Source organism: Cololabis saira, chromosome 9 (assembly GCF_033807715.1).
Source record: "Cololabis saira isolate AMF1-May2022 chromosome 9, fColSai1.1, whole genome shotgun sequence".
Classification (NCBI taxonomy): Eukaryota; Metazoa; Chordata; class Actinopteri; order Beloniformes; family Belonidae; genus Cololabis; species Cololabis saira.
Genome location: NC_084595.1, coordinates 10,262,265 through 10,284,279, shown reverse-complemented (window position 1 = coordinate 10,284,279; position 22,015 = coordinate 10,262,265). Strand labels below are relative to the sequence as shown.

Below are 22,015 nucleotides of genomic sequence, written 5' to 3'. Positions count from 1 at the left end.
CATACATGGAGCTCAATATTCTCCCGAAACAGTTCAGTTTCAGTTTCATCAGTCCACAAAACCTTTCCCAGCAGCGTTAGAGTCAGAGCACTCTTTGGTCAACTTCAGGAATGCTGGAGAGCGCCGGTTTCTTCCTGCCCGTTCAGTGACTCATGTGCGGTTGACTCACGAATGGAGACGTTTGCCAAGTAGCAGTGATAACTTCAAACATCTAACCGTAAGTTTAGCATTCTTCTTCACCTCATTGAGGATTCCTCGTTGTGCCTTCGGAGTCGTCTTGGCTGGACGCCCACCTTTAGGAAGACGGGCCACCGCACTAATCGGCCTCCATCTCTAAACAGTTTATCCAACTGTGGACAGATGGATGTGTAAACACTTTGAGGTTACTTGTTATGCTTTTCCAGCCTCGTGTGGATCAACGGCCCTTGATCTCATGTCTTCAGAGGTCTCATTTTCAGATGTGAACAATATTTTGAACAAAATGAGACCTCTAAAGGCATATGATGATCATATGATCTTTGTATTACATGTAAAAGATCATATACAGTAATCCCTCGTTTTTCACGGGGGTTACGTTCCAAAAACAACCCGTGATGGGTGAAATCAGTGAAGTAGTTACCTTTAGTTTTTTTTTACAATTATTATACAAGGCTTCAAATTGCGGAAATACGCACCGCCCCGCCCCACCGCGACCCGAGTAATTGGATCTGAACGGGGGAATCGGTGCAGAACGTTTTGTCGACATTATGGGTTTGGGAGAAAATTTGCAAACTTAAATTTGGCAAGCTGTTTTACGTACAAGACTGTCTCAGAAAATTAGAATATTGTGATTTTTCTGTAATGCAATTACAAAAACAAAAATGTCATACATTCTGGATTCATTACAAATCAACTGAAATATTGCAAGCCTTTTATTATTTTAATATTGCTGATCATGGCTTACAGCTTAAGAAAACTCAAATATTCTATCTCAAAAAATAGAATATTCTGGGAATCTTAATCTTAAACTATAAGCCATAATCAGCAATATTAAAATAATAAAAGGCTTGCAATATTTCAATTGATTTGTAATGAATCCAGAATGTATGACATTTTTGTTTTTTTAATTGCATTACAGAAAATAAAGAACTTTATCATAATATTCTAATTTTTTGAGACAGTCCTGTACATGTATGTATGTATATACATATTAAACCCTATGTTATTGACACACAGCAAGTGAAGAAGTGGAGAGACTGTTTAGCCAATCAGAATGCAGAACACAATGCACAATGCAAATCCGTGAAGCAGCGAAACCGTGAAAAGTGAACTGCGTTATAGCGAGGGATTACTGAATAGTATGAACAGACACGTGAATGCTTTCAATCTGCACTTCTAAGCTTATTTCATTCACTGGACTCCGGTTATTATTACTATAAAATTATTTATTGGATTCACTGGATTATTCCTTCTCCACTGTGAAGAGGTTTGTTCAATAAAGACATGAGAAATTCTCATGGTTTTTTTCTCATCTTAATCGTATGGTGCTAGTCTATTTTCAATGAAAACTCAATCACCTCTTTATTGCAAAATAATGCGGAGAACTTGGCAGATGCAAAGCGGTTGCATAGCTGTCCCGCAGCTGTATCTGCTGGATTGACTGTGAGCCAAACACTTGTGTCTCATTAGTCTGGTAATACCTGCCAGTGACTGAGTGAAACTCAGCCAAAGGGCACGGCTATAAATAAAGCAGAGATCGATGAGGTGAGCGCGGATGTTACAGCGAGGCAGACATATTCAAATCAAGCGGTTTGACAGAAAATCAGTGTTGCACATCAAGTCCACAGCTGCTTGTTTTTTCTTTTTTTAACGAAATGTGCTGTTATCTACAACAAAGACGTGGAATGTGAACGTGGAATGTGTTTCCGATTTCCGAGGCTGTGTTAGCTCAGGGGATGCAAGCGCATCCACGTGGGCGAGTCGTAGGTCGGAGCCCGCTGCTCTCTCAGGTGGGAGACGTCGCCTCGTGGTTTACGAGCCCCTCGAGGGTCATGTCTTCGCTCCGGTTAATGGGCTGCTTTACAGCCTGCCTGCGAGGAGTAGAAAAGCAGCGGCCTGCTGCCTGCCAGAGTCACGGTTCAGGGCTCGGAGGAGCAAGCAGGCGTGGAGCAGGACACGCCGCACACTGAGAGTTAGACAACTTTGCTGGGGGTGTTTACCCAATGTCACAACAACGTGAAACCAGTACTCGAGATGAGGGGGGATGAGGGGGGATGGCATCCCCACTGAAATAAAAACGGTCAACATCATCCCCCCTGTAAAACTGCCATCCCCCCCTTTCTATCCCGTATGTCATTTCATCAATGAATGTGGTTTTACTGCTATTTCAACATTTAGAGTCATCACCAAAAAAAAAAAAACACCAGAAAAATTACTTATTTGACAATTTTCACCTGTTTCAAGTAAATTTTCACTTTAAATAAGTAGAAAAATCTGCCAGTGAGACAAGATTTATCTTCTCATTACTAGCAAAAAAAATCTTGTTCCAGTGGCAGATTTTTCTACTTATTTTAAGTGAAAATCTACTTGAAACAGGTGAAAATTGTTGCTTTTTCCAGTGATGAGTCTTGTTTTAAGTGTAATGAGATTTTTTTTACTAAAATGAGACATTTTAACCAGAAATAAGACAAATATTCTTGTTAAGATTTGGAGTTTTTGCAGTGATCCATTTTACTTATCCTGTGAAGGACAGAGTCATATTGATAAGTTCAGAAAAGTGTTTTTTATTGTTGTGTTTTGATGTATTTGATGTAAGCCCAGTGGATATTTAAAGCTTACAGAAGGCTGCATTTAACTGCTGCTATGTCATTCCTGCAGTATTTCTGCAGGTGTTTTGGTCAGTGCTATTATTTGTAATATATTATATTATTTGTAATCAGCACAAATTATCTGTCCCCATATGATAAAATCCACCATCCCCCCTGATTTTTTTTTTTTTTACAACTCAACTGCGTGAAACATTTGGCCTTAATTCTCCATCGCTTCGCTGCGTATCCTCAAGGTTGGAGACAAAATTGAAAAATTGTTGCCGCCGATGATTAATGTTGAGATTTCCTCCTGCGACCCTTCAGGAGCAGAAGTTTTGTCAACGCTACGATCAGCTGATGGAAGCCTGGGAGAAGAAAGTGGATCGCATCGAAAACAACCCGCGGCGCAGAGCCAAGGAGAGCAAGGTGCGGGAGTACTACGAGAAACAGTTCCCGGAGATCCGCAAGCAGCGAGAGATGCAGGAGCGCATGCAGAGGTGAGAAACGCTTCCTCTCTGACGACAGCTGCTCGAAAGATGTCATCGTTACTGCCGCTTCTGCTCTAATATTATTGTTATAATTAGCTATATATTATTTTTTGAATCAAGATGACTGAAACTCGATGATTTGGAAGTTACAGACACTCACAATCATGTACACAGCTAAATGTAAAGCATTACCAGAAAACTTACAATACATGTTTACTTTCAGTTCAAATAATGAAGATAGTCGTAGAAAATTTCATTTTAAACATTTATTTGCCCTAACAACTTTAAAGCAGATGAGCGTTTCAATTGTTGGAATTAAGTTAGGGAATTCATTACATTATGATTTAAAGGGCTGTATAAACATATTTCAGTTTAAAAAGAAATTTAAAGAGAAAAAAATAGCAATGTACGGATGAAATAATCAAAATGTATAATATATGCGTATGGAGACAGACAATCTATCTTTGATTTTTTTTTTGTTTTTCTTTCCTTGTGATATTAACTAAGTAATTGTGCAAACCATCTGTTATTATTGTTCAATTTTGTTTTGAGGGAGGGGCAGGTAGAATAAGATTTTCTTCTTCCTGCTCCTTTCTGGTTATGGAATATGCTTTTGATTGTGTTGTCATTTTACTTGTTTGTTTCTTTTGTTTGCATATTTAAATGATCGGAATAGATAAAAATGAAATGAAATATCGCTCCACTTTGGAGTGATGGATAATATGTGTTTTTTTCCGTTCCAAGCCGAGTTGGGCAGCGAGGCGGGGGACTGGCCTCGTCTGCAGCCCGCAGTGAACACGAAGTCTCCGAGATCATCGATGGATTATCAGAACATGAGGTAAACTCTCTGCTAAAGGTGGCCTGATCCATAACTCTCTTTGCTGGACAGAAATCTGAATGTTGGATAAGTTGTGTCCAGATTTCACTCAAGAGGAAGTACACTCTTATAAACATACAGTTCTGAACTCTGAACAGGACAGAAATACCTTATAGAGCTTTGCAAGAGCGCCGATGCTGCACGCACGGGTTTATGCAAGTCTAGATGCAGATTTGGGCTGTCACAAATACTAGTGAAAAACAGGATCCTAATCATGATGTCATCTGATGAAATCTCCTAACCCGATCTAAAGACTGCTGGGGCTTCGGCCAGATTCCCATCTGACATGATTGGTTAGTGAAAGTTCAACAGGATTATTTTTTCCCCACATGTTGAGATTATATAAATATAGTCTTGTTTTATGAGTTTTACAGTAGTAAATTCAGTAAAACAGATGTCGTACAGATATGAACCACTTTCAACAACTGTCAGACGTTTCTCGCTGTGTTTTATTAGCATCTTATTTTTCTATTTTCTCTGTTTGCTGTTTGAACATCGGTAAAAAATGTAAATGGAAAAATGAATAAAGGCCCTTGAGTTTAATTGAGCTGCGTTTCAAACATTCGTGCCATTTGGAAAATTCAAATGATATTTTAGTTGAATTGTCTCATCCCGAGGCTGTAGATCCGACAGCGCCGCTACTTACATCCTCCTCAAACACACAACACACTCGTTTGCACTTTAACACCACTGACTGCTGCTAGTTTTTAAGCAGAAACAGTTTCTCTCTGTGAATCAGCGTAATCACGCCAGGCTGGTGCTTCTTCCCTTTGTCTTTGTGGCTGCTGCGTTGATCAGAACACCGAGAAGCAGATGCGACAGCTGGCAGTCATCCCTCCCATGCTGTTTGACGCCGAACAGCAGCGCATCAAGTTCATCAACATGAACGGGCTGATGGACGACCCCATGAAGGTGTACAAGGATCGGCAGGTCATGAACATGTGGAGCGAGCAGGAAAAGGACACTTTCAGAGAGAAGTAATCTAAACACTTTTTTTTCCCTCCCGTTTGTAAGGATTGGTCATTTTTTTATGTAGCATCTGATGAGTTTTCATTCCCATGCGTGCTCCTTAGACGATGTGGTTGACAGTTTCTTTGCTAGCAGCAAGAGGAAGTGTGCGTTTTATTCCCTGTGAAATTTGTGTAACCGATAACGGGTCAGTGAGTTGTTTGGAAAGGAAGTGAATCTTGGCCTCGCGTGACGACTGAGGGAGGTGGTTTACTGCCAAATCATTTCAGACTGCACAGTAAAGCCGGTGACTTCCAGCCAATTTGTGGTTGACGTGCGCGCTCGTTCACGAGGACCGTGCGAAATAGATTTTGTCATCTGCACGGGTCTGCAAGAGTCCTCTGCAGGTGTGTGCACGGAGCGTGATGAATCTGTCACAGCGTGGGCTGAGAGCGACGGCTGCTCGCGCGGCCGGGTCGATCCAACGTTCGGGGGGAGAGAGGAAGAGCAACAGAACAACAGCGTAGACATTTGTTTGAGACTTTGCAGGAACATTCCCCACGCCGTTAAACTGAGCCGGAGATGAGTTGAATGGGAATTTATGAGAAGCTTCAGATCAGCTGACCAAACACGTGTCACAAATTCAACGTCCTGCACATCTGCAGAGTCCCGTTCGCTGTGCAGATGTGCAAACGGTATTTGAGGCGTCATATGTGAAAGAGCTCTAGTCTCCTCTTTAGGTTACACTAATCTAAAGCACATACAGGACTGTCTCAGAAAATTTGAATGTTCTGATAAAGTTCTTTATTTTCTGTAATGCAATTAAAAAAACAAAAATGTCATACATTCTGGATTTATTACAAATCAACTGAAATATTGCAAGCCTTTTATTATTTTAATATTGCTGATTTTTTTTTTCTTCATCTCTTTAACCTTTTTATTAAGTATTTGAATTGCATTGTTGCAGAACATTTAATTTTTTTTTTTTTAGTTAAAAAAAAATATTGCTGATTATGGTTTACAGCTTAAGATTAAGATTCCCAGAATATTCTAATTTTTTGAGATAGGATATTTGAGTTTTCTTAAACTGTAAGCCATGATCAGCAATATTAAAATAATAAAAGGCTTGCAATATTTCAGTTGATTTGTAATGAATCCAGAATGTATGACATTTTTGTTTTTGTAATTGCATTACAAAAAATCACAATATTCTAATTTTCTGAGAAAGTCCTGTACTGTTACTCACGACTATCTGCTGGGACATTTCAGGATTTATTGTTCAAAGTGAGGATAAATGTATTTTAATGAATAATTTTAGTATGCTTATATTTTGAGATTGATTAACTTTGATCTTTCCCCAAAGGTTCATCCAGCACCCCAAAAATTTTGGCCTGATTGCGTCTTTTCTGGAGAGAAAGGTACGAAATACTTTTATGTTGTGTCGTGTGTGTGTGTGTGTGTGTGTATTTTTCTTTTTTTGGTTGTTTGTGCTTGTTTTGGAGTCGAAGCTGAACGTGATGTTTCATCTTTCAGACGGTGGCAGAGTGCGTGCTCTTTTACTACTTGACCAAAAAGAACGAAAACTACAAGAACATCGTGCGAAGGAACTACAGACGCAGAGGAAGAAGCCAGGTATTCTCAGTTCAGGATTCCAGTCTTAAAACGTGCTGTGTTTGCTGTCCAAATACCCACTAGGAGTAAAAGTTATGGGTAAACCTGTTCCCTCTCCTTCCTGTTAAGTTGCTCCGCTGGAGCGTGTAACGAGCACTGCTCTCCAGGTCTGACTGTATTCTTAGTTCTTTGTTCTCAAACAAGTTTGGCAGGAAATTACAGCCACTGAAATACACCAGATCTTTGCTATAAACAACAAAAACAAAGTATAAATCTTGACGTGCGGAGTAGAAAAGGTTTCAACTGGAGAGCACGGTGCTTCGCAGGGTGAATAATAATCAATAATTGATTCTTTTGTCAATGAATGTTTGATTAATCAGTGATTTGTTGGCTTAAATAAAGCATTTTTCCCATAATGAATAGATAAGACATGTGTGTAAAGATTGTGTATAAAATGAACCGTATGAGAACAGAAGTGAGCCTTAACTGCACTGATCATGTGACATGATCTTATCTAATGTCACACATCAGTGCTGTTGTCACCACGGTTGCTTTCAGTCGTCAGTTATTCCCACTGACGTGTCCTCAGAGCAAGTGCTGAGCTGCAGCCCGACTGTAGGGATGCCGTTTCCTCAGCTCCACCGAGGAAACCTCCGCTGCGTTAACGCGTCGGTTAGGGATGGGCGATTTGGATTAAAAGATTTACCCCGATAATTTCTGGCATTTATTCCAATAACGATAAAAATGACGATAAAAAAAAATACCAATTCAACTCCACCTTTTTACTATAAATCTATCTCGCTCTCAGATCCGCCATGTTTGTTACACAAAAACGTCATCAATGGGAATTTATCTTTCTTTCTTTCTTTCTTTCTTTCTTTCTTTCTTTCTTTCTTTCTTTCTTTCTTTCTTTCTTTCTTTCTTTCTTTCTTTCTTTCTTTCTTTCTTTCTTTCTTTCTTTCTTTCTTTCAGGCTCCTTTCTTTCTTTCTTTCTTTCTTTCTTTATTTCTTTCTTTCAGGCTCATTTCTTTCTTTCTTTCTTGCTCATTTCCTCCTTCCTTCCTTCCTTCCTTCCTTCCTTCCTTCCTTCCTTCCTTCTTTCCTTCCTTCACTTACGTTATGCGTGGATTTAACACAGAACCATAAATCCTCTTTACACAAAAACGTCATCAATGGGAATTTATTGTTTTTACCGCTTTTAGAGATGACAAATTCTTATTTCTTTATTTTTCATCTTTTTTTGACGGTATATCGTGAACAGTAAAATATCGCCCATTCCTAGTGTCGGTTAAAAAACGCTGCTACAAGTTGGCGGGCGGGAGGAGAACTTACAGAAGTTACAGTGGAGAGACACGGAGATGTTTGACCCACTCTCCCGTCAGAGCTGCTGGTGGATCAGCTCATGCATGTTTAGATACAGGGCAGATTATTCTTCAAGACCGGCTGATTTTGTGTCCTGAGAAAGGGAGAAGTGTGTGTGCGCGGCACATGATACCCCCAGACCATGTGATTTGTATTAATTCTTTGGACAGGGAGATTTCAAAGGAATGGAGGGTGCATTAGTGAAACTGTGCAAAAGGGGGAAAAACAATGTGCAGTGATGCATGCATTTAGCTTTTGGTCCAGGAAGAGGCATCATCTTTTTGATTTGTAGGCTCAAGTATAGAGTAGAAAGCGTGTAGCTCTGCGATCAGCTTGCTCGATCGGTGTTGAGGAATATTAAAGGCTCTGCAGTCAGGTTGCATGCCTGTACTGGTCTGAACTCTAACCCAAAAGCCCAGACAGGCAGGAAACTGGTAAGGAAGTGGGTCTGAGTGCTTTAAGAGCAAAAGTTACGCAGCAGAAAACCAGGCGGTAATTTTGGAGCTTTCATATCCTGTTTTGTTTTGACTCTGCTGCAAAAGAGGAGCGTTTCTCTGGTCAGTGTGAGCGCTGTGCTGGAAACAATCCAAACTAAGATTTTAGCAACAACACAGAGGAGATGTCTTTTTTTTTTTTGTTTTCATTTCTTCATTAAAACGTCAGTCAGCCTTTTTTTTAAATGTTGCTGTCAGCAGTAGTGTCTTACATGTCGGATATTCCCCTGAAGCCGCTAACCCACTTGATACTTCGCAGCAACTGGAAAGTGCACGTGTTCATATTAACTTGTAATCAAAGGAAATGGACACAGTCTAATGCATTCTTTTCACAGACTTTGTCATGTTAATCAGATGTCTAGAATGTACCGTTATTGAGCCATTTATTGCTGTTTACTGACATCTGTCTGTATGTATGTATGTATGCATCAAAGATGTCCTGTTTACAGAAGATTCTTCAGTTGTTGTCAGTCTCCGCTGTTCATCTTTGGATTATCTTTGTTTTAGAGCACCTTCTTCTCCCCGTCTGATTCGTTGCAGCAGGGCCAGCAGCAGCAGCAGCAACAGCAGCAACAAGTGAGCCGGAGTAGCCAGGAGGACAAGGAGAAGGAGGAGAAAGAGAAGGAAGGAGAGCGGGAGGAGGAGAAAAATGAAACTGAAGACAAGGAAGATGGAATGAAGTGAGTTTCTGTTTTAACGCTGACTGAATCCACACGTCGCGCAATCTGCTTGCTCTTGTTTCGCCAGAAAAGGCACACAGAATCGGAGGAAAAGCTGAAGCTGTGTGAGGATCTTTGTACTGGAAGCCCGTACTTACACAAGTGATCTCCTAACTCGATTCATTTATCCGATTTGATAAACATCTAGGAAATGGGTAGGAGTACATTTTGGAGAGTTAGAATGGGTCTTGAAATCCAATCATTGCTCCCTGACGTCCAGCCAGACTTTCCACAAGCTGCAGAAACGCAGCATCCATCGGTTCCGCCTATTAACACAGCTGTTTTCCTGTTTGTGTTTCTGTCCTTCCCAACGGAGCGGCGGGCCCTCGGCCTCAAAACTCCGCTCCGATGTTGCTGCTCTCTGTTGTTTTAGCGAAAAAACAAGCAGTGCAGTTGACATGGCTGCGGATTCGGTGCGTCTTTGCTCGTGCACGCGCGTGCTTGTGTGAAATGTGGCCGGGTGGGTGTGCAGGTGGGTGCAGCGATCAAGGAGGAGGCGTTCTCTGGCACGCTGCCATATTTGCCAGCAAAGGATGCACAACAACAGATGGAATATCTCGCCTCTGTCGTCCGGAAAGGAATAAGTATCTTGCGCGCGTACAGTACTCGAGTTGTAAAAAAAAATTCAGGGGGGATGGTGGATTTTATCATATGGGGACAGATAATTTGTGCTGATTACAAATAATATAATATATTACAAATAGTAGCTAGCACTGACCAAAACACCTACAGAAATACTGCAGGAATGACATACCTGTAGCAGCAGTTAAATGCAGCCTTCTGTAAGCTTTAAATATCCACTGGGCTTACATCAAATACATCAAAACACAACAATAAAAAACAGTTTTCTGAACTTATCAATATGACTCTGTCCTTCACAGGATAAGTAAAATGGATCACTGCAAAAACTCAAAATCTTAACAAAAATATTTGTCTTATTTCTAGTTAAAATCTCTCAATTTAGGAAAAAAAATCTCATTACACTTAAAACAAGACTCATCACTGGAAAAAACAACAATTTTCACCTGTTTCAAGTAGATTTTCACTTAAAATAAGTAGAAAAATCTGCCAAGATTTTTTTGCTTGTAATGAGAAGATAAATCTTGTCCCACTGGCAGATTTTTCTACTTATTTCAAGTGAAAATTTACTTGAAACAGGTGAAAATTGTCAAATATGTCATTTTTCTGGTGTTATTTTTCTGGTGATGACTAAATGTTGAAATGGCAGTAAAACCACATTCATTGATGAAATGGCATAAGGGATGGAAAGGGGGGATGGCAGTTTTACAGGGGGGGGTGCCATCCCCCTCATCCCCCCCTCAACTCCAGTACTGCGCGCGTATCGACGCTCCGCCCTGCGTTGCAGAGCGAAGCCGTTTGCAGTTTTACTGCAGTTGTGGCGGCTCGTATTCAGAAGCAGATGGGTCGGAGCAGAAAATGATGACAAAGCGTTGCCTCCCTGCGCCGGAGCAAAGGCTCGGGGACTCTGTTACTACTTGTACGCGGCGCTGCCTCCCCGTCACCCCTGGCACAGCTGGCTGGCCTATATTTAGAACGCCACCAGCTCCCCTCAGCAAGATTAATAGAGGGGGAGGAAGACGAATGGAGGAGCAGCGAGTTCAAGCTCGCTGGCTATCTCCCAGCGTGACATTGTGCTGACACTCAATAAATTATCCCGGAAATAAAAAGAAGGGGAAGAGCAGAGTCTTGCATACGTTGACTTTTTGAAAGAAAATCTCCAGTTCTCCCGTGGTGCTCGATTGTATCGCCTGTCCGATGCGGTGAAGCTTGGATGTCTTCAGGTGTGACACCCGAATCAGAGTTGTGAAGCAGACAAACAGATGTGATTCATTCACATTTATTTATGTTTTTAGAATCAAACCAAGAACATGGTGCCTGATATCTGCATCCCCATGTCTTCCTCCTATTCACTCCATAATTATTTGAGATGAATGTTCTGTTTTGATGATTTTTGAACAGTCTCCTACAACATGCAGCCCAAAAATGTTTAGTTTTTTTTTAAACTTAAAGGGGACCTATTATGAAAAACAGGAGGAAAGCAACCAAATTGCAGTGACTGTGTTTACATTCAGTCAATAACCCTTTTAAAACCCGAATATTGGCAATAACCCGAATTTGCACGGCCATGTAAACACCAATAACCCGAATTTGCTCATATTCGGGTTTTTAAAAACCCGAATATGAGCCCTGGGTTACTCCTTTTAAAACCCGAATATTCAGTCATGTAAACGCCAAACGGAATATCCCCATCAAACGGAACATGAATTAGTTTTCTGCACATGCTCTGTTCGCAAGGAATCCTGGTCTTTTGAGTCCAGGAAGTTCTTATAAACACGGAGAAACCAAGACCAGGAGGAGACTAATCACTTCATAAATGTAATGAAGGATATGAACATTTTTGCATTTGTAGACGGTAGAAAGTACGGGGATAGCGAGATTTACAAGAAGGTGAGCGAAAAGTTGCGCGAAGAAACATTTGTTTTGAATTTGGATACAGGAAGAAGAAGCGGAAATGACAGTAATTGCGTCATGATGTTCTCTGCGCGTCGCTGATTTGATCCAGATATCCCGAATGATTAATTACCATGTAAACGGAATATTCCGAATGTTTCAGTAACCGGAATATTAGCAATAACCCGAATTTTGACTGCATGTAAACGTAGTCGGTGTCTGTACAGCCGCCCGGATGATCCGTCCAGTGTGATGTGGATCTAGAAAGCCGTTCAGATTGTGCTCGCGATTTACATAGGTTGTCCTCCGATGCGTGAAACCACGCCCACAACTAACTCCGCCGGCCGGAGCTTCCTCCATTTTTTCATACCGCTGTATCACGTCATTCAGGCAGCCAATCAACACAGAGCCTCATTATCATAGCCCCGCCCACTCAGAATCCCGCATAGATAATGAGGTTAGAGAATGGGAAGATAAAGACATTCCTCAGATGCTGAATTTCTAATTAATTTAGCAAAAACAATCAAAAGCTTGTTTTTAAGACGTTCAAGGCCTGTTTAAGATAGGTATTAGATGCCGTAATAGGTCCCCTTTAAAAACCCTGGGAGGATTTTTTTTTTGCACAAAAAGTCATCTTGAAGTAATAAACTGAATGGATTTTTGTGGTCTAAGGTCACGTTTTTGTTCATTCTGACAACATTTCTTACAATTTTCTGATAACCTCAAACGCTGATGCAACACTGCTCATACTCGTTCAGACGGAAGAAAACCGCCGATGCAGCTCTGAGGTGGTCCCTCCGAATGTGTCCAGGGCGCCAAGGCTGGCTCTGCTCGCGGGACCAGAGCCCCCTATGAAGCGAAGCAGAGCACTCGCTCAGGAATGTGGCAAATTTGGAAAAGGAAATGGCAGAAAACTGGAAAGTCAGCGAAATCGACGAATGTTGGCTGCTCGCTCTGAAGGAGGTCATTGATGTAAAAAAAAACAAGACAAACTGACAGAACTACAGAAAGAAATGGAAAATAAATTGGACATGATTGGTTATCACTGGTGAAGCCGCTGTGGGCCAGAGATCTCAGCATATTTGGTTCCGCTGCGTTTCATGTGAGTTTATAACAGCCAGGCAAATCCTGCAGCTCCTTTAATCAGTCAGAGTTTGGAGGCAGGAAATGCTGGAAATATGTGACAGAAGACGACCAGCTACAACTGAAAATGTAGAAGAGGTAACGGGTTCTTAAATATCTTCTTTATTACAAATGAGTTAGAATGGTTGTTGGTGTTATTTTGATACGATTTAAAGTCTAGTTCTGCTACAATCTGACGAATGAAGTTGTTTTATTACCAGAGAATCAAAATCCAGAGAAAGAAAAAGTGACACTACAGGACTGTCTCAGAAAATTTGAATGTTGTGATTTTCTGTAATGCAATTAAAAAAACAAAATGTCATACATTCTGGATTCATTACAAATCAACTGAAATATTGCAAGCCTTTTATTATTTTAATATTGCTGATCCTGGCTCAACTCAAATATCCTATCTAAAAAAATTAGAATATTCTGGGAATCTTAATCTTAAACTGTAAACCATAATCAGCAATATTAAAATAATAAAAGGCTTGCAATATTTCAGGTGATTTGTAATTAATCCAGAATGTATGACATTTTAGTTTTTTTTAATTGCATTACAGAAAATAAAGAACTTTATCACAATATTCACATTTTCTGAGACAGTCCTGTATATTTCACATTATGGTAGAAACAGAGTTGTTCATTTTTGGATGTTAACTTTAAATTGGTGGTGATTAAATTTGGTTAAAATTAAAATGATTGAAGGTGTCTGTGTACTGTGTAGAAATGGTTATCTGTGTTTCATGGTGGCCAGAGCTGCGTCGGCTGATCGCAGTTTTCACTATTTACATAATTCATTCTTATGTCTGCGCAGACATTGATGGAAACGTTTGGCATTTGTAGATTAGACCCAGTTTTTATTACCGGGTGAACAATCATGGTTTTCCGCAGGCGGGGCAACGTGAACCTTCGGCGTGTCACTCCCCGGTGCGTGAAGCTGAGTTGAGGGGAGTCGTGTAAAAACCTGATTTCTGAGGGTCTTCAGTTTGTCAATGACCCGGGTTTCATGTCTTGCAAAGCCTCAGTCTGTCTTTTTAGCAGCCAGTTGCAGATTATGGTCCTATATTGCGCCCATTTCTGACGTCCTCGGCTCTGAGGATGAGGAGCTTACAGACATCCTCTCGTGTCATCATCAAATCCCACCCGCCACCCCCCGTCAGTTCTGTTTACATTAGTCCTGACCCGTGATTAAGCGAGCCCTCAGAGGCGAGTTGTTGGCGGGGCCAGCTCGACACGTGACCCCGCGTCAGGCAACACGCTAGATTAGGGCGTTAAACGTAGGGGATCCACCAGTGTAAAAGGGACTCGTTACTGAACTCGTCCCTAAGGAGGAAGAAAAAGCCCATTTTTTCAAGATCCTTCCATCATTGCACAATCTTCAATAAATATAGGCTTCCGAACTGGAACAATATTGTAATTTTCAAAAACTGCTGCCTCATATACAAAATCAGTCACAGCTTAGCTCCGCCGCCACTCTGTAGCCTTGTAAAATTTAGATCATACGCAACAAGTGTCACCAGAGCGGCTGCTGGAGGTGATTGTGAGATCCCATTCAGGAAAACTGTATTTGGTCAATCAGTTTTTACCTACAGGGCAACTAAAACATAAGAGAGTCCATCTCATACAGCTCATATAAGAAAAATCTAAAGAAATGGCTAATCGACAGCCAAATTTGTCAACACTAGTCCCTGATTTACCTGTAGTGCATGGTCTATATGCTTGTTGTTGGTGTTAAATTTATTGTTTGTTGAAATGAACACTGGCCTTGTTTGCTTGGGGGATGTACAGGACTGTTTCAGAAAATTAGAATATTGTGATAAAGTCCTTTTTTTTCTGTAAAGCAAAAATGTCATACATTCTGGATTCATTACAAATCAACTGAAATATTGCAAGCCTTTTATTATTTTAATATTGCTGATTATGGCTTACAGCTTAAGAAAACTCAAATATCCTATCTCAAAAAATTAGAATAGTCTGGGAATCTTAATCTTAAACTGTAAGCCATAATCAGCAATATTAAAATAATAAAAGGCTTGCAATATTTCAGTTGATTTGTAATGAATCCAGAATGTGTGACATTTTTGTTTTTGTAATTGCATTACAGAAAATCACAATATTCTAATTTTCTGAGACAGTCCTGTATATACATTCCTGTGTTGCTGAGCGGTAATGAGAGCAAGTCACTGGTAGTGGATCGGATAGAGAGTGTTTGTATGTATGTGTGTGGGAGGGGAGGAGTTATGTGTACTGTTGCTTTCTAAATATTGTACCTATGACATGTATTTGTTTTTACTGTAATTTGTTGCTTTTATTACTACGCCTTGTGTTCCTTCTGGCAGGGCCTTTTGGCTACAATTGGGTGCATTTACATTTTTAAAATGTTCATTTATATACATGGTCCCTCTATAACAAATAAATGCAAAAGAAAGAATGTATTTATTTCCTTTTCATTCTTATGAAGAATTTCTTTAATTGTTTTTCCCTGATAAACTGAGGACAAAAACAGTTTTATTAAAACTTGGTACCATTTACATGCTCCGTCACTGCAAAAATCACAAAAATCACCACTATTGTTAAACTTGTCAAACCGTGTTTTCAATGGGGTTTCTAGTTACGAGTGTGTACTTCTGAACTTTTCAAGTTCAGAAGTGTTATAGACCTAACAAGTGGTCAGTATTCCAGTAAAATTCTCAGAACTGAAGCTGTTCTCTCAATTATTATTATTTGTAAAGTCTTTAGCAGCAGTTTCCCACCGTTCATTAGTGGTACATTGCTTTTCCTCTAAAGTTTATATCTGAAACTTTTAAGTCCTGCCAGTAAAACGTCTCGTTGACCCTTCTCCAAATGCAGGGATGACACCTCTGGAGAAGATGCCGAGGACAAAGAGCCCACTGTGGCTTTCAAGGGAAGACGCACCGCCAACAGCCAGGGCCGCCGCAAAGGCCGCATTACGCGCTCGATGACCAGCGAGGCCGACGACACTTCCACGCCGCCACTCAACAATGAGCTCGGTCAGTCTCCGCTGCAAACCATATTTGTTGTATTCATTATGAAGCAGATAATTATAACTTGAGGACAGTTTTTTCTGTTCACACGTTTCCGGATTATTGAACGGTTTAGGGGTAACCAGACAAATGCCCCGGCCAGCGGCTTCATGTGTCAGTTATTCTGGTCACCTTTGATCTGGCTGTGGTCTCCTGTCCCATACCACAAGAGTGCACTGTTGTTTCTTTGTCCCCATTCCTTTCTTCACCTCCGGTCTTTCACACGCTGCTTTTGCCAAAGTGAAGCACACAGACGGGAGGGCAGGAAATAAAGCGGCATAAAAACTACAGCTTTCAGGGGGGATTGCGTGTGGTTAGAAATCTATTGGCCAAAAAAAAAAAGTGCTACCGAGCAGAGTTTCAGGATACAAAACTGTGCATCAACAACGTCCCCTTGCTTAGCTTTTTGTTTTTTTTTCCTTATTCTGCTATTCAGCCAGATATAAAGTCTCAACACTCTGGCTGCAGGTTAGTATAAGACTTTTGATGTTTCAGCAGTTGTCTACAAGCTGCAGTCATTTGTGCAGCGTTTGGTTTAGTCACAGGGAATCCCCAGGTGACTGGGGCTTTAGGGGCTCTCAGTCAGCAGCCCCACCCCTGCCTCTGTTTGTTCTCCCGCTGGCAGCGGTGCTAACGACCCGCCGTGTCCTTCACAGGTCCATATAGAGGACATTTGAGTACGGGCTGCAGCCCTGCTGGCCTGGCTTATGGCCTGTATAGGGAAAGAAGCCAGTTGTTATGTCTATAATCATTAACTGACTTCTCTGCTTGGATTTCCTGCTTCCTCCATCTAAAACGAACAGCCCTTAGCAACCCGTGCTACGGCACTTTTACTGGAGAGCAATACAAGCTTTACCCTGCCCCCCACCCTCTTATTCTTTTTTTTTTTCTTCTCTAATTTGTGTTTCTCCTTCCTTTCCGTCTGTCAGTCACTCCCTAACTGACTTTGTAACAGCTGCCCCCCCTCCTACCCCCCCACCCCCCCCGCCTTCTCTAACTTGGTGGTTCTCTATTTCTTTGACAGCCAATCTGGAGATGAATGAGAGCTCTCGCTGGACTGAAGAAGAGATGGAAACAGCCAAAAAAGGTAATTCGGAGTAACGTTTTTTCCTCTCCCGTGACGAGCAGCTCTTTTTTCACTTAACGTGCACTACAATAAGCTGTCAAATTAGTGAACATTAGCGGCTCGAGCTCTGCTATAAAAGCACAGACGAGTAGTGCGGCGTTGACTTCCTGTCAGTGAGGCAGCGCCGCCGCCACGTGCTGCGAGGTTGTGTCTGTACGTGGATGTGTCAGTCTGCCTGGACTGGGGTTTGCTGCTCTTTGGAGCCGTTTCCTGGTGTCTCTCTGGGTCAAAGCGGTCTGCCGTTTTTTATCAAGGAGACTGTAAAGTCTGCTTCTTATCAGCCAACCCTTGCAAGTGCAGGAGTCATTAACTCGGGCTGTTTATTGTCTTTGACTGAAGATTACCCAGAAGTCTGTGGCTTATTCGCAGAGGTCACTGACGGTCTGCCCATTATCCTGGCACAACTGTTCTACAGGACTGTGTCGGAAAATTAGAATATTGTGATAAAGTTCTTTATTTTCTGTAATGCAATTTAAAAAAAACAAAAATGTCCTAAATTCTGGATTCATTACAAATCAACTGAAATATTGCAAGCCTTTTATTATTTTAATATAGCTGATTATGGCTTACAGTTTAAGATTAAGATTCCCAGAATATTCAAATTTTTTGAGATAGAATATTTTCGAGTTTTCTTAAGCCAGTGGTTCCCAACCTTTTTTCCTTGTTCCCCCCCTACTTGTGTTTAAGACCAGCCGGGCCCCCCGACCCGTACGTACTAGCACCAATAGAGTGATTCATTAAAAAACTTTAATTGAAAAGAATTAACATTTATTATGTTTTTGTGATACATTTCTCTTTGGTTTACCCAGTATACATATGACTTTGTCTTTCTCACCTTCATTTTGTGTCACCAATGTAATGTAAAATTACAAATGTAAAATACGCACAGAAAATAATTGCAAGGACATAAAATAATTCCTGAAAAATGTCTCTTTTGATATGAGCGCAAACATTTTTAACATTTTTCCTTTAAAAACCTGTCGGAGTAGTATGATTAAATGTTGAATAATGATATAATGATAAGTTATTAAGTTTTTAATCCTGCTAAATAACTTAGAAATATATTTTGGTCATTTTAAAATACTACGTGGGTTTATACAGACTTGGATTACAGTACAACTGCATATCCTCAAAGCAGACAAAGATTCGCGCCCCCCCAGAGATCTCAGGCGCCCCCCTCAGGGGGGGCCCGGACCCCAGGTTGGGAGACACTGTCTTAAGCTGTAAGCCATGATCAGCAATATTAAAATAATAAAAGGCTTGCAATATGTCAGTTGATTTGTAATGAATCCAGAATGTATGACATTTTTGCATTACAGAAAATAAAGGACTTTATCACAATATTCTAATTTTCTGAGACAGTCCTGTAGGTTTGTACATGCAGTACATGCAGGAGCCTCATTTACAGACTGAACTGGTTTCTCACCGTCAGAGAGAAATGTTCTGCTGCACACTTCACCTCCAACTGTGCTCCTTTAATGAGGAGTTGATATGAATATTTAAAAACATGTATATGGATATTCTTTCACAATTCACAGTTTCCTTGCAGAAGTGTGTCCTGAAGAGCTTCTGTGTAGCTGCGCTAAAACTGCTGGACTGAAAGCGATGTTGAAACCGCGTTGAGTCCAGGAGTTTGCGTCTGCTTTGTGATGTGCACTCACTGCGTCCTGCAGCATGAAGTTCGTGTAAGCGGGCAGTTGCCTGAACATGGTCCTGCGCCGTAATCCTGGTTAATGTCTTCACTTCCATTCTTCTGCCGTGGGATTAGCGATGCACTCCATCCCGGAGGATTAGGGTTGAACGTGGTTGTACAAATGCACGTCTACGTGTTACAGCATTTTTGCTGCCACTTGGAGGAAGTCTCAGATGTTACGATCTGGTTTCTACCAGTGTCTGAGATGGCACGTGTTGTGCACCAGATACTGTTGGGTTTGTGTCTGTTGTGTCCATAACAATGGAAGAAGTCTGTTGGACCAGTAGGAGTTTTGATTGGTGCTGAGATGATCGCAGCTATGTTACTGGTAACGTTTCACCACTTTCCTCCACTTTTATCCATCAATATTTGTCGTGTTTGTGGTATTATGCCCTCTTCTGCATGGATGATGGGGATGGGCGGTATGGACTAAAAAATGTATCACGATAATTTCTGGCATTTATCCCGATAACGATAGAAATGACGATAAACTGTAATGACTCAGATCCGCCATGTTTGTTACACAAACACGTATCAACGGGAATCTTTCTTTCTTTCTTTCTTTCTTTCTTTCTTTCTTTCTTTCTTTCTTTCTTTCTTTCTTTCTTTCTTTCTTTCTTTCTTTCTTTCTTTCTTTCTTTCTTTCATTCATTCATTCATTCATTCATTCATTCATTCATTCATTCATTCATTCATTCATTCATTCATTCATTCATTCATTCATTCATTCATTCATTCATTCATTCATTCCCTCCCTCCCTCCCTCCCTCCTTCATTCCTTCCTTCCTTCCTTCCTTCCTTCCTTCCTTCCTTTCTTTCTTTCTTTCTTCTTTCTTTCTTTCTTTCTTTCTTTCTTTCTTTCTTTCTTTCTTTCTTTCTTTCTTTCTTTCTTCTTTCTTTCTTTCTTTCTTTCTTTCTTTCTTTCTTTCTTCTTCTTTCTTTCTTTCTTCTTCTTTCTTTCTTTCTTTCTTTCTTTCTTTCTTTCTTTCTTTCTTTCTTTCTTTCAGGCTCATTTCTTTCAGGCTCATTTCTTTCTTTCTTTCTTTCAGGCTCCTTTCTTTCTTTCTCTTTCTGGCTCATTTCTTTCTTTCTTTCTTTCTGGCTCATTTCTTTCTTTCTTTCTTTCTGGCTCATTTCTTTCTTTCTTTCTTTCTTTCTTTCTGGCTCATTTCTTTCTTTCTTTCTTTCTTTCTTTCTGGCTCATTTCTTTCTTTCTTTCTTTCTTTCTGGCTCATATCCTTCCTTCCTTCCTTTCTTCCTTCCTTCCTTTCTTCACGTACATTGTGCGTGGATTTAACACAGAACCATAAATCAGCTTTACACAAAAATGTCATCAAAGGGAATTTATCATTTTTACCGCGAGATGACAAATTCTTATCGTGGGAATTTTTTTGACAGTTTATCGTGAACGGTAAAATATCGCCCATTCCTAATGGATGACTATAAACTTATTGTGCAAAACTTATTGTAAATAGGCAAAAATACCTTCTCATCGTGTCCACATGGCCGTGTTAAATTATTTTATTTTTTATACCTACAAAATTAAGGATCGCATAATAACAACGAGAAACTACAAATACTAAAACAGTTCCAATCTGCTCATTTGAATTGATGATTGGATTTCTGTGTGTACACAGCCCTAAGTTGCCTTGAGTCAACATTTGAAGAACAAAAAGGTTATAGGCCACTTTTGCCAGGTGTTTTGGTTTTAGGCAGGAAAAAAGGTGGAACAGCCTGATGTGTGGGCCGCTTCTGTTGTGGAGTTGTTGTTGGTCTATTGGCTTTACTTTATAGAAAGGACAGAAGACTGTGCTTTCTGTCCATTCGTTTGTTGAAATTTTCGTCACTTTTTCTGATAAAAGTCTGTCATTATGAGCACCCGTCCTGGCTGAAGCTAACTTTCAGCCAGTAAGCAGTTAACCGATATGTAGCATCATATCGGGGAACCAAACACTGAAAGCATCCTTTTGGAGGACAATTTGCAGGCCCATCCTTAATTGAATATGCTTTTCTCTGAATGAGGTGAGACAAATGCAGGCGGATGCCCATGAGAAACGATAAATGAATTCTTTGCCTGGCTACAGCGCTGAAAAAAGGGGCTTCCATGTAAGACTTGTGTAAGCGCAAACACCCAATTCCAAATACATTGTGGGTTGAAAAGAGGAGATCCTCTTAATGTTTGCCAACATCTGTAATAAATACCATCTCACCTCCAAATGCTATTTCCTCTCTTAAGAAACTCCAAGTTTGCAAACTCCCTCCTCTGATTTCTGGCTTGTTAAGGCGCTCTCCCGGGCACGTGCTAGACTCGTACAGGATACTCTGTTTACTCCTCGAAAGCCTAAAGAGGCTTAGGTGTCCTCATGGTAATGTGTTTATCTCCTTGAGCTAACCAGATCTGAATAATGGCATTTATAGTCCTTGCAGGACAATGGTGGTGCCAGCTCATTCACTTGAAGGAAACCATTGGCCCTGCAGCTCACGGAGTCTTAAAGACCTTAGACAGCAGACGTCTCGCCTTGGGAAACCTACCAGCTCCACCGACTGTACGCGCACGCACGCCCAGAATGCGTAGCACAGTTAGTTTGCGTGCGCACGTTGATCACGCTGCGTGTGGTTTCATGCGGACGGGGTCCTGGTCGGCGTTTATGTAAGTGCACTAATAAGCCCGGCTTTGCCTGGGTGCATGCGGGCAGCTGGATAATGGCTCCCGTGCTGCTCGGAGGAGGAGCTCATTTAAAGGAGCAGCAGGTAGAAAAGGCCACATTATCTTTTTCTTTCTCTGTCTCCTCCTCCTCTTCCTCCTCCGTTGCTCCGTCTCTCGCTCCGTCTCTCGGTTCGGGAGATGGCTGCCGCCCAGATTGGCAGGAGTTGTGGAAGATTTGGCAAAAGCCTTCTTTCCCCCAGCCACTTTCTCTCTTCCCTCACTCTGTGTTTTTATAAACTGGAGAGGTCACATTCAAGATGAAAAGCAGGTCAGTCAGGAAAAATGTGAAAGCCTTTATGCTTTCTCATGGTATCAACATCAACTCCCTCCTCATCCCCGCTGCCCCCTCTCTCTCTCTTCTCTCTGTACTTTAGTCTCCACTTCTGTATCCTTTCCCTTTTCTCCATTGTCTCTCTGGCTTAGTGGCTCTGCTCCCTCTCTATCCCTTTCCCCCTCCTTGCTGCTCTCTGTTTTACTCTTGGACTGTCTGAATGTGTGTTTGTGTCTGTGTGCTAGAGTATTAACGAGAGAGAGGGAGAGAGAGAGAGAGAGGGGGGTTTGAA

The 22,015-nt window shown here is 41.1% G+C and overlaps 1 protein-coding gene across 1 annotated transcript in view; it reads left to right on the top strand.

Annotated features, from left to right (window-relative positions):
* Positions 1-22,015, top strand: part of ncor2 (nuclear receptor corepressor 2) — a 154,509-nt gene that overhangs the window by 80,546 nt on the left and 51,948 nt on the right. Inside the window, 8 exon segments of the mRNA XM_061730433.1 lie at positions 3,111-3,283; positions 4,019-4,112; positions 4,950-5,128; positions 6,463-6,517; positions 6,633-6,731; positions 9,074-9,246; positions 15,733-15,893; positions 16,951-17,013. Coding sequence (XP_061586417.1) covers positions 3,111-3,283; positions 4,019-4,112; positions 4,950-5,128; positions 6,463-6,517; positions 6,633-6,731; positions 9,074-9,246; positions 15,733-15,893; positions 16,951-17,013 — 997 coding nt within the window.